This window comes from Oryctolagus cuniculus, chromosome 9 (assembly GCF_964237555.1).
Source record: "Oryctolagus cuniculus chromosome 9, mOryCun1.1, whole genome shotgun sequence".
NCBI lineage: Eukaryota > Metazoa > Chordata > Mammalia > Lagomorpha > Leporidae > Oryctolagus > Oryctolagus cuniculus.
In genome coordinates, this window is record NC_091440.1 from 71,632,538 (window position 1) to 71,645,334 (window position 12,797).

General features: G+C 46.7%; 1 protein-coding gene and 1 pseudogene across 2 annotated transcripts in view; one reads left to right on the forward strand and one right to left on the reverse strand.

The window, feature by feature from the left end:
* Positions 1 to 12,192, forward strand: part of THSD1 (thrombospondin type 1 domain containing 1) — a 29,792-nt gene extending 17,600 nt beyond the window's left edge. The window contains exons 4-5 of one of the 2 annotated variants that reach the window (XM_002720742.5): positions 3,297 to 3,455; positions 10,570 to 12,192. In XM_002720742.5, the coding sequence (XP_002720788.2) occupies positions 3,297 to 3,455; positions 10,570 to 11,936 (1,526 nt within the window). In that variant the 3' untranslated portion in view covers positions 11,937 to 12,192. The remainder of the gene's footprint in view (positions 1 to 3,296; positions 3,456 to 10,569) is intronic. The other variant, XM_070048915.1, reaches the window with a different exon arrangement.
* On the reverse strand, positions 5,699 to 6,318 carry LOC127487249 (large ribosomal subunit protein eL42-like; annotated as a pseudogene).
* Positions 12,193 to 12,797: the final 605 nt, after the last annotated feature.

A 12,797-nucleotide genomic window follows, 5' to 3' on the forward strand; every position in this document is an offset into this window, starting at 1 on the left:
GGAACTGATAAGCTCCAAACATGGAGAAGGGTAGAGAAGTAGAGATGCTACTGCCTAATTTGAGCAGTTTATGCTGCATCATGTTGAAACATTGCACTGTGCTCCATACAGAATTACAACTATTATATGTTAACCAAAAATTAAAGAAGTGACTCTTATATTTACTTTATTATTATTTTTTAAAAATTTATTTGACAGGTAGAGTTATAGACAGTGAGAGAGAGAGAGAGAGAGAGAGAGAGAGAGAAAAGTATTTCTTCCATTGGTTCACTCCCCAAATGGCTGCTACGGCTGGTGCTGCACTGATCTGAAGCCAGGAGCCAGGTGCTTCCTCCTGGTCTCCCATGTGGGTGCAGGGCCCAAGCACTTGGGCCATCCTCCACTGCCCTCCCGGGCCACAGCAGAGATCTGGACTGGAAGAGGAGCAACCAGGACTAGAACCCGGCGCCCATATGGGATGCCCGTGTGACAGGTGGAAGATTAACCTACTACACCACAGTGCCGGCTTATATTTACTTTATTTTATTTATTTTTATTTTTGACAGGCAGAGTGGACAGTGAGAGAGAAAGAGAGGAAGGTCTTCCTTTTTCCATTGTTTCACCCCCTCAATGGCCGCTGCAGCCGGCGCGCAACTGGGACAAAATCCGGCGCCCTGACCGTGACCAGAACCTGGGGTGCTGGCACCGCATGTGGAGGATTAGCCTATTGAACTGTGGCGCCGGCCACTTTATATTTTTTAAAATATTTTATTTATTTATTTGACAGGAAGAATTACAGACAGTGAGACAGAGAGAGAGAGAGATCTTCCCTCTGTTGGTTCACTCCCTAAATGTCCGCTATGGCCGGAACTACGCTGATTTGAAGCCAGGAGCCAGGTGCCTCCTCCTGGTCTCCCAGGTGCGTGCAGGGTCTCAAGCACTTGGGCCATCCTCCACTGCCTTTCTGGGCCACAGCAGAGAGCTGGACTGGAAGAGGAGCAACCAGGACTAGAAACTGGGGGTGCCCATATGGGATGCTGGCACCGCAGGCAGAGGATCAACCAAGTGAGCCACAGCACCGGCCTGGCTTATATTTACTTTAGATGTGCCATTTCTAACACTTCTGTTTATTTGTATAGATACAGGTTTGTTTCTGGAATTCTATACCTTCTGATTGAGGGCATTTTTTTTTTAAATGTTTCTCATAGTGAAGACCTGCTAGTAATTAATTCTCTCAGTTTTTGTTTTTATTTGTCTGGAAAAGTTTTTATTTCTCCTTTATTTATTTATTTTTAAAGATTTATTTATTTTTTTGAAAGAGTTACACACAGAGAGAAGGAGAGGTGGTGGTGGGGGTTTTCCATCCACTGGTTCACTCCCCAATTGGCTGCAATGGCTGGAACTGCACCGATCTGAAGCCAGGAGCCAGGAGCTTCCTCTGGGTCTCCCATGTGGGTGCAGGGGCCCAAAGACTTGGGCCATCTTCCACTGCTTCCTAGGGCATAACAGAGAGCTGGGTCGAAAGTGGAGCAGCTGGGACTTGAACCAGTGCACATATGGGATGTTGGCACTATAGGCAGTGGCTTTAAGTGCTATACCACAGTGCTGGCCCCCATCTCCTTTATTTTTGAAGATACTTTATTGAGTATGAAAGTCTGGGTTGGTAGCTTTTCTTTCAGCATTTGAGAGATGCTTGCATAGTTTTAAAGAGAGATTTATTTAGTTATTTGCTTATTTATTTGAAACATTGGGTAAGAAAGAAAAAGAGAGAGATAAAGAAAGATCATCCAGCATCAGGTTCACACCCAAAATGACAGCAACAGTGAGGTCTGGGCCTGGCAGAAGCCAGAATCCAGGATCCAGGAATTCTGTCTGAGTCTCCCACATTGATGTCAGGAGCCTATGTACTTGGGCCATCTTCTGCTACCTTCCCAGGCACATTAGCAGGGAACAGGATGGGAAACAGAGCAGCTGGGACTCAGACCAACATTCTGATCTGGGATGTCGGCATTGCAAGTGGTGGCTTAAGAAATGGCTTCACCCACTGTGCTATAGCTGCAGCTCCTGGCATAGTCTCTGATGAGAAGTCAACTGTCATTCTCATCTTTGTTCCTTGGTGTGTGCTCTGTTTCCACTGCCACTCTCCTGCTACAGCCTTCAAGATTTACTGTTTGTTTTCTTTTAATATTTTATTATTATTTATTTATTTGAGGCAGTTATAGATAGAGAGGGGGAGACAGAGAGAGGGAGTTTACTGTTTTTGTTGACTGTTTCAAGTTTGTGGATGAGCCCATAAAAGGCATTCTTTATGGGTATTACCATATTTTAGACATTCAAACATTTTGGGACCAGTGTTGTGGCCTGGGTTTTTTTTTCCTCTGTTATTCTGTTCCACCCTTTGCTTTAGGTTTCAGCTTGTCTGTCAAGAGTTTTCACCGCCTGTTGTTACCCCTCCCCTCAGAGTCGACTGTAGTTATTTGATACTTGCCTTGCTGGTCTGGAGTAGGAGGGCATTCCTTTGTTCAGGTTCAGCTTCAGGCTCAGGCAGGTGCTGGCTCCCTCAGCCTTGATGACTTTGCCTTTCCCCAGAGGTAGAAGTTCTCTAACAGTCTGCGTCCAGGATATTTTTGGATCCTCATCAAGAGTGAAGGCGTTTTCTCTTTTTTCGGGTCCCAGGCAGCAGCTGGTATCAGGATTTTCTGTCTTTACCCGGTGGCCAAGGCTTTTGTTCAGTAGAGAAGACAGGGAGAAGGGTCTGGCTGAGGTTTCTGATCTTGTCCACACTGCTTCCCTTCCCTGCCCAGGCTTCCACCATGAGGAGGCTTTGTCTGGTCTTGCATTTGCCCTCAGTCTGTCCTGTGAGCCTTTGGTGCAGTCCTTGGAGAAGAACCCGAGAGTGTACAAATTTCATGGATATGTGTTGCTCTTAGGGGTTCATGTAGTTCACATGAGGATTTTAGCAATTCGTTATGGTTGTAGATAAATCTCCCCAGCTTGGCACCTGCCCCAGGTAAACAAGTGTCTCATGCCCCCTTTCCTTGGGAAGCCTGTCTTTCCTTATTTTGCAAGCTAGTTGGTTGCCCTCTGACTTCAGCTCTCTTATGAGTTCTAAGGAGGGTGAAATTTTGTAGATAATACAGCTTTTCTTTGTTTTAAGGTTAGGAGCAACACTTTCTAGCTGTCTACATCTCCAGGAATGTTCTTACTCATGGACTTTTCACGACCTGAGATTTGAGTTTTGCTGCTTCATTTGGGGGGCAGTTGAATACTGGTGCTCAAATGAACTAGCATTAAAAGCGTGACTTATGTCCTTGCAGAAACTTGGGGACTATGGCAGCCATGGAGCCAGTGTAGCGCCACATGTGGGGATGGTGTCAGAGAGCGTCGTCGAGCGTGTCTGACTTCCTTCCCCTCCAGACCTGGCTGCCCAGGACTGTCCTCGGAGACCTCCCCGTGTTCCCTGGAGGAGTGTGCTGGTAGGTATCCTTGCTCCCTTCACTGGACTCTGCTTAGCCATCACCAGTCTGAGTTCAGTGGACTCATTCACATTCACACTCTTTGATGTCTGTTGGCTGTAATAACCCTGTATTTGTATGTCAAAGACTGGGTGTAGCTGGGAGAGTATCTTATTCTTGACAGGATGCCATTTAAGATTGGAGAATATAGGAAAATGACAAGGAAATAAATATAAATTAGATATTCAGCCGTTAATATTTTTAAAGATTTATTTATTTATTTGAGAGGCAGAGTTACAGATAGAGAGAGAGGGGAGAGATCTTCCATCTGCTGGTTCACTCCCCAGATGGCCACAATGGCCAGAGCTGGACAGTTCTGAAGCCAGGAGCTTCTTCTGGGTCTCCCACATGGGTGCAGGGGCCCAAGCACTTGGGCCACCTTCCACTGCTTTCCCAGGTTCATTAGCAGGGAGCCTGATTGGACGTAGAGCAGCCAGGACCCAAATTGGCACCCATATGGGATACCAGTACTGTGGGTGGGGGCTTAACCTATTGGCACTGCCACAGCACCGACCCCCATAAATACTTTTTAAAATGCAAAAATGGAGAGAGCAGGATGCTACTTTCTTCCTGAGGGTTTTTTGATTGTTATTTCTCCCTCTACTTTCCCTCACCAAAACTTTGGAAAAAACAGTTTTCCTTAACTTTCCTCCCCACCATCCCACTGAAGCCCAAGGGGACCATATTATTTGTCAAAATGGGGCAAGACACCCTGTTTTATCCTTTGAATGACCGGTTTGTTCTTCACCATTCCTGCCTGGAGGAGTGGGTGGGGACATTTCTTTTTGTCTCTTTTCCCAAGATTTGCTAAGCATCTCCAAAGGGCACAAGAGGAGGCACTCACTAGGTGTTCGATGTGAGTGGTCTATGTCTGTCACACACAAACACATTGGTTGGGTTTGCTGCAGCTCCTGGAGCTGAATTGTGTTCATTTACAAAGGTTACAGCACTGAGTATTCATGGTGGTTCCCACACTGTGTCTCACCTCCTGGCTTTTCTCTGGTCCATTTCCATATGTTTAAGTCCTTCCTTCAAGTCCTGCGCTTTCTTATTCTATAATTCCAGACTGGAAGACCAACCTTAGTCCCCTGTTCCTTTGGGGTTTGGGGGGACTTAGGTGTTTTTTTTTTTTTTTTTTCTGTGTTTGGATCTCAGAGCACCTTTTAGCCAAAACCACAGGCACCTGGCAGTCGCAGCCAGCGTCTCTGCTGTGGCCTTAGAAAACCCCTCTTCCTGTTTCATCTTTCCAGCCGCCACTGGCCTGGTCGACCTCACCGCAGCCTCTTTAGGGAGCCATGTTCTCTTCTTTTTCTTCATGCAGTTTCAGACCCAGGCTTTTCTCCCAGCCCTCAGTCTGCCCGTTAGTTGTTCCAAGGCCCTGGGTCCCACCCTGAATCTATTCTGTCTTCAATTCTATACCATACTGATTTCTAAGGCTCTCTTCTCTAGAAATCCTTGCTACTTTCCATCAACCTCCTTCCTTGTGTATAACTTTTTCAAATGCCCCTCATCCTCTTAATTCTGGGATGGCCCATTGTGTTAAAATATTCCATACAGACATCCATAGTATTCAAATGGATTTCAAAATAGTTGCCACTGGCCTCTGCTGTTTTTTAAATGAGTTACAACTATACCAACCATTCATTGACCACCTGCTATGTGCCAGCAGTTTCAACCCATTGTCTCACATGAACCCCACATTAATGCTACAAGGAAGGTATTATTCTTGGCTCAGATGGGAGCTGTTTTCCTGCCAAGCATGTTTCTAAGTGTCTTATACATTTGATGTTGGTATATATTTTCCTGAAAGATGTATTTATTTAAAAGAATGACAGAGAGAGGGAGAGGAAAAGAGTGCATTTTCACTCCACAAATGGCCACAATGGCCAAGGCTTGTGTTGTCTGAAGCCAAGAGCCCAGACTCCCTCCAGTTCTCCCACATGGTTGCAGGGTACTTGAGCCATCTTCCACCACGTTCCCAGGTGCTTTAACAGGGAGCTGGATCAAAAATGCAACAGCCAGGACTTGAACCACCACTCCCATAAGGTATGCCAGCTTAACCTGCTGCACCACAATGTTAGTCTGGTGTTGTTGGTATATTATTATTTCCATATTACAGATGAGCACTGTGAGACATGGGGAAGGGTGAGTGGGCCAGCCAAGGTGGTATTGCTGGAAGGCAGGGGGACTAGATATGACTCCATCTGAAGCTTTTTTTTTTTAAGCTTAAATTTATTCCACAGAGGGGATTTTATTCTTGACCTTAGTTTATTCCCTCCCCAAAGGCCAAATGTAATCAAAGGAAGTGAACAATAATCTTACGCTTTTTATCATCTTCACAATAAAACAGAAGATGAAGCTTCAAACTGTATCACTTTGCCCTTTCTCTTCTGCTGTCCTCCCAGTTTGAAATATTTGCATCTCTTTATAGCCAACATTCTCTTAGATCTGCAGTTGGCTCCATGCACTCAAGCCTCATCACAATCTTCTTTGTAACCTTAGCCTTTTTTTCTGGAAAATCGGCTTAGGCTGCCCACCCTAGCCGCTCAGCTTCCTATTGTAACACCGCTTTCCCTGGGCATCCTGGGAATCCTTGCCCTGCTTCTAGTGTGTCACTGTGTGGCCTTGGTGCTTGCCACACTTCCTACAGGAGGTCCGGCGCGCTTTAGGAATGTTTTGCCGTGTTTGCTGGAGTGCTGTCGGCATGGAAAGAAGGAAGCTACCTGTCTTGGATACTTTGTCTGTATTCAGAGACCAATTTGCCTTTCTAGAAGAAGCATCCACAACCTACAGTTAGTAATCAGGTTAGAGAAAATGTGGTAGTATTTCGTGTCCTGGCATCTTAGTCTTTAACACTGAATGGGAAGTCTTCACTGTGCACATTACACATTAGCAAGAAGGAAAAGTGACACAACGTTCCTACTATTGTTGGCTTACGTGGATAAGCATGATCTTTTCTTCCAAGTGTTCTTTTCCTCTTCAACCTATTTTCCTTTTTTTTTTTTTTTTTTAAATACAAAGATCTGTTTGTGGGCTGCATACTACAGGTACCAGAAGACTTATGTGAGATAGGCCTTGGGCTTTTTGTCAAATGAGGTTTTCAAAGGATCCAGCTCAAGGTAAAAGAGAACAGTGCTAAGTGAAGACGTTAGTGATGTGTGATAGCAAGGCTGCTACCCACTGTCAGCAGCAGTCACCACAGATAGAAGAAGTAATAGATCAGGGAACAAGTCTTTCGTCAGTCCACTGTTCTCACTTGGTTTTGGGTTTAGAGTTTTGTTTGGCTTTAAAATAATGGTTTTATGCCAAGGTCTGAGTGTAGCTCTATATTAATTTGATCTCTCTTGTTCAACAAGAAAGTAGGAGGATCCAGTTGTTGGTGTACCTATGTCCTACCTGGTGGAAAATTGATCATTTTGATAATATCTGTTTAATAATTAATTAAACAGTTAATTAAACTAATGTTCATTGAGTATCGACTATATGCAAGTTACTGTGACTGAGGTTGAAAATATATTGATAAGTCATTTCTGTCTTAAAGGAGCTTATGGTAAAGTAGCTTGGCAGACACATAAATGGGCATAGCTCTCAGCACAAGGGCCTGCAGTGTTAGAGGGTATTCATAGCTTGCTATGGAAGCTTGCATGGGTGAAAATCCATGCTGGGAACTTGTTCTTGGAGGAAAGAGGTAATTGTAGCTGAAGTCTGAGAGCTCAGAAGATGTCACCCAGAGGAACTAGGTAAGAAAGGGATCCCTGAATGAAGGCATGGAAGAAGATGACACATTAAGATACAGAGAATTGAAAATAGTTTAGTGCAACTGGAAGATAGCATGCCAGGAAGGTGTGCTACCAGACAGGTAGCAGGTACAGATCTTGGAGGATCTTAAAAGTTTAGGCCTTGTTCTAGAGGGATCTCTTTGGCTGTAGCATGGAGTACATCTCAGAAAGGTAACCCTGGCAACAGAGGTTCCTGTACTTCATATAAAAATTGAAGTGCTGACTGTGGGGATGCAGTGTGATGAATGAAACTAAGAGGGAGGAAGAAGAGCAAGAAGTGTTTACTAGTACCCAGGGCTGCAAGGTGGAACTCTTGGATTTGGCCATTAGATCTTTAATGACCTGAGCAGGGAGCCATTTCTTTAGAATCCTGGGGGCAGGTTTCAGGAGACAGAGGTTATAGGAGTCAGTATGTCAGCAAATCTGGACTCCTCCCTGTGAGTAAGGCTTGGAAGACAAGGAGCAAGATCTGGTTATGACAGTGTAACCAAGAGAGACTGGAGGAGGGTCTTTATAAAGCAAGAAGAGCTGAAGGAAAGGAGTTACAAAGAGGATAAGCTGGAGGTAACTGGTACAGAGCAGGGAATCCCCCCCTAGAGGAGTGGCCAAGAGAGAGCATTTGTTACTGGACTCACCTTTTATAAGACACTTCTCCCAGTGATTGCATACAGAAAGTGGTAAATAGAGGTGCAGCTGCTTGTAAATGTATTGGGGCAGAGAGATGGTAGAAATAGTTGGGAATATACTGGCCCACTGCCTTCTCTCTCTCTCTCTCTCTCTCTGTGTGTGTGTGTGAGAGAGAGAGAGAGAGAGAGAGAGAGAGCTACAAGACTACTAGGGAAGGGATTGGGTAAAGGGTTTAGGGAAGTGGTGAAATTTGAAATAGGTATTGTAGGGGAATGGAATAGAGTAAGGGACCCATGGAAGGATTTGGAGGCAGCCAGGGTTGGGCTTTGAATATGCAGAGACCTGGCCTGAATGGTTGGGTTGTTCTCTCCACCAGTGCCCAGGACCTGGGTTCAGCAGATGAGAATTCTTTTGTCTGGGTTGAATCTAGGGTTGACATTTGCTGCAGAGCAGGGGAAGGAACATAGCTCAGCACTAGAGGTGCTAAGAGTTGAGGTTATTTGGAAGAAAGTTGTTTCCGTGATAAGTCATGGATGTAAATTGGTTAGGGACAGAACTGGCTGGCACATGGAGGGAAGTGGAGGGTTGGAAAATCAGAAGACTATGAGGTTGGCTAATGCTCATATAGTGTAGTAATAATGAGCAGATGAGAGGGGGGAGCATGGCCAGAGTGGGCTGTGAAGGTCAAGCTTTCAGAGGAGGAGCAGCAACAGACCAGGGGGAGATACTACATGGTGTGTAGACCCTTGAGTCATGTGAGATAGTTCTAGTTCTGGGATGGTGAGCAGGCTGGGGCCCAGGTGCTGGAGTGACTGACGGCTGTCAAGAGGTTCAGAGAAGACAGTGCTGACTGAGGGGCAGAGGATGGTCTCAGTGGGTAGTATGGCATCAAAGGAACAGAAGTTTTGTGTGGCAGTGAAGGAGTGCTAGTTGAAAATGGCAATCAGCAATGAGATTGGGGAACACACCCTGCTCCTGGCCCTGCCTACTTATCAAGAAAGTGTGTTTAAGGGCCGGCCCTGTGGAGTAGTGGGCTAGGCCTCCACCTGTAGCACCAGCATCCCATATGGGCATCAGTTTGTGTCCTGGCTGCTCCTCCTCCCATCAAGCTCTCTACTGTAGCCTGGAGAAGTAGTAGATGGTGCTTGGGCCCCTGCACCTGCATAGGAGACCTGGAAGAAGCTCCTGGCTTCCTATCAGCTCATCTCTGACTGTTGAGGCCATTTTGGGGAGTGAACCAGCAGATGGAAGACCTTTCTCTCTGTCTTTCTTTCTCTCTGTCTGTAACTCTGCCTCTAAAGTAAAGTAAAATAATAAAATAAATAAAATAATATAATAGAAGTATGTCTAATAGCTTCCACCTTCAAGGTAACCAGATCACAGGTAAGCTCTGGCTGCTTTGTGAAATGGTTAGGGATGTGAAGTGTGTAAGTAAGCATCCCCTCGGGTACAGCAGACACAAGTGAGAAGGACAGCAAGAGGATGGTCAAGGAGGTGAAACGGAGCTGGGCATGATATGACTGGGAGTGGGGAGACAGGTCAGATGACCAGAAGGGCATAAGCAGTATACAGCGATGAAGAGTTTAGAGGTGAGCTTGGGGGCATCAGCTGGTCTTGAGTTTCCAGGTGTTTTAATGGCAGTACAAGCAGAAGCTCCAGGTGCATTCGTGGTTTTTTTGTTTGTTTGTTTTACTTTTCAAATTTGTTTATTCAAAAGGCAAAGAGACAGAGATCTCCTGTTTGTTGGTTCACTCTCCAAATGTCTGCAACAGCTGGGACTGGGCCAGGCCAAAGCCAGAAGCCTGGAATTCAATCCAGCTCTTCCATGTGGGTGGCAGGGACCCAAGTACCTGAGCCATGACCTGCCACTTGCCAGAGTGTGCATTAGCAGGAAGGCAGGATCAAGAGCAGAGCTGGGACTGGAGCCCAGACATTCTGATATGGGTTGTGGGTGTCACCAACCAGCATCTTAACTGCTACAACAAACACCCACCCTGAGTCTGCATCTTAGTGAGATATTTCAGTGACTGTGGGAGAAAGCAATTTTAGAGACCATGGGAAAATCAGGAAACCAGCACCATCCAGAAAGTAAGAAGGAGAAGGACAGCTGAAGACAGGACAAGAAAGCAGAAGCTTCAACACTAAGCAAAGACAGTTTCTGGATATCAGAAGGGGAGAATGAGTTATAGCACATTGCCAAAATCTATATTTTCAGTCATCAGTTCTGTCTGAGATGTGCAAACGTATGCACAACCTAAGTCATTCCAAATTTCAAATTTTGATATTTGGTTAGGGTTTTCTCATGTGCCTCTCCCAGATGCGTGTTGACTGCAGGATCCCAAGTTGACACTGTGGTAAGTGAAAACTGTGATCTTGGCTTCAGTTTTCTACACAATGCTGCTCTGTAGAGCATTTGAGGAGTTGTGGTGGAGCTAGCCTGGGCAGGAACCTCCCTTGTTGGGACTTTACTTCTGTGGGCTTCTGTTTTCACAGTTTCCCCTTTAGTGGTGACCTTGTCTGGCTCCAGCTGTCAGAAGTGATCCACAGGTCAGGCCAGGAATCCAGCCCTTGTTTGGTTTCCTCTTTAACTGTTAGGCAGTGAGAGACTTGTAACACCACGCCAAGCCCAGCAGCACTTGTGAATCCATCTGTTCTTCCTTCCTTTGTAGCTTCCCGGCCATCCAGCTCATCTCCCCTTCCGCCCCAGGGTCCGGTGAAGTCCAACAACATCGTGACGGTCACCGGGATATCCCTGTGCATGTTCATCATCGTCGCCACGGTGCTCGTCACTCTGTGGAGGAGGTTCGGCCGGCCCCCCAAGTGCAGCACTCCCGCCAGACACAACTCCATCCACTCCCCTGGCTTCCGGAAGAATTCAGACGAGGAGGACATCTGCGAGCTGAGTGAGCAGCGGGGCAGCTTCTCAGACGGGGGCGAGGGGCCCGCGGGGAGCCCCAGCGATGCGGGCATCCCTCTGACCTACAGGCGCAGCATGCCCTCAGCTCCTGACGACGATGCCTCTGGCAGTGAGAGCTTCCAGTCCAACGCCCAGAAGATCATCCCCCCTCTGTTTAGCTACCGTCTTGCCCAGCAGCAGTTGAAGGAGATGAAGAAGAAAGGTCTGACAGAGACCACCAAAGTGTACCACGTGTCTCAGAGCCCCCTGACAGACACCGCAGTGGACACAGCCGCCGGCCCCCCCTTAGACTTGGACAGCCCGGAAGAAGCTGCCACAAACAAGTTCCGGATCAAATCCCCATTTGTGGACCAGTCTGTAGTCAGTGCTGGGGAAAGACCTCCCTCCAGGCTGGATTTCAACGTGTCTCAGGCCACCTGTGCAGTGAGCCCCAGCCAGACCCTGATTCGCAAGTCACAGATAAGGCACATGGGCAGCAGAGGGGGACCGACAGACAGGAGCCACCCCAGGAATTCCCACTTCCGGAGGACAGCTAGTTTTCATGAAAGCAAGCAGGCTCGGCCATTCAGGGAGAGGAGCATGTCCACCCTCACACCACGGCAGGCCCCCGCCTACAGTTCAAGGATGCGGAGCTGGGACCAGGTAGAGGACAGATTCAGGCCTCAGAGTCGAGGGGCCCACCTGCTTCCAGAGAAACTGGAGCATATGCAAGGGGCAGGGGGGACCAGTGGACCATTAAGCCCTCTCCCTAAGTGCCACACCTTGAGGCAACCTGCAAGGAAACCAGACCTGGGTGATCGCCAGGCAGGAGTGGAGAGAACAGAGCCCCACAGAGCCCGGAGGGGACCATCCCCCAGTCACAGGAGTGTCTCAAGGAAGCAGTCTTCCCCCACCTGTCCCAAAGACAGCTATCAGAGGGTCAGCCCTCTGAGCCCTTCTCAGTGTAGAAAAGACAAGTGCCAGAGCTTCCCCACCCAACCCGAGTTCGCCTTCTACGACAATACGTCATTCGGCCTCACTGAGGCCGAGCAGAGGATGCTGGACCTCCCGGGATATTTTGGGTCAAATGAAGAGGATGAAACCACAAGTACACTGAGTGTGGAGAAGCTGGTGATCTAGACCAAGAGTCAGCCTGAGACCCAAGGAGGTCCCACACCCCAGTATCACATGCTCATATTGTTCTGTGGACTGCTTTGTGTAACTGTACAATAGGATGGAATGTGGAGAGGAAGTAATTTGTACACAGGAAAGTGTGTGTGTGTGTGTCTTCTAATTCTTAAGGAAGAAGTTATTTATCCTGAACTTTTCCTTTTGTTATCCTGTTTCTATTGGCTTATTACTAATAACAATGATAATAAAATTTAAATGAGAACAAGTGGAGGGTCTGGTCTTTTAGGTGGATATGAGAGATGACAGGATATGACTTTGAGTATGATTTGTTTTTTTTTTTTTTTTGAACACTGCATTGGCAGTTTCCAACTTGAAACAGAAATCTGGGAGCCTCAACCAGTGTTAACGTGGCACCACAACTCTGAATTGTAATTTATTAAGTTATGCATACATTAGAATTTGACTCTTGTAGTATTGAACAGGTTTCATATTTGGCTGATAAACTAATAATGTCCATTTGACTACTAAGCTATCTAGAAATGGTGATGCCACAAGACATTCTGGAAGAGCTTTGTGCTTTTTCAGGCCAAAGTTGGCTGATATCATCGATGTTTTTAGTGTAACACAAAGTCCAGGTGACTTGACAAAATTGTGTGAATTAATTCTGCTCTGGAGAAATAACAAAGAGAAGCTGCTGGTTCAGGTAATGAATCAAATGAAGCCCTACCTGTAATTGAAAGGCATTGGTTAGGGAATGGGAGGTAGGTGCTGACCAAGACACAGCCTGGCCCCAGGATGCCAGTGTGTGTTCCTGGACCAGACTGGCTGCAGAGACTCCAGAGGGTGCCATCCTAACATTCAAGCCTACAT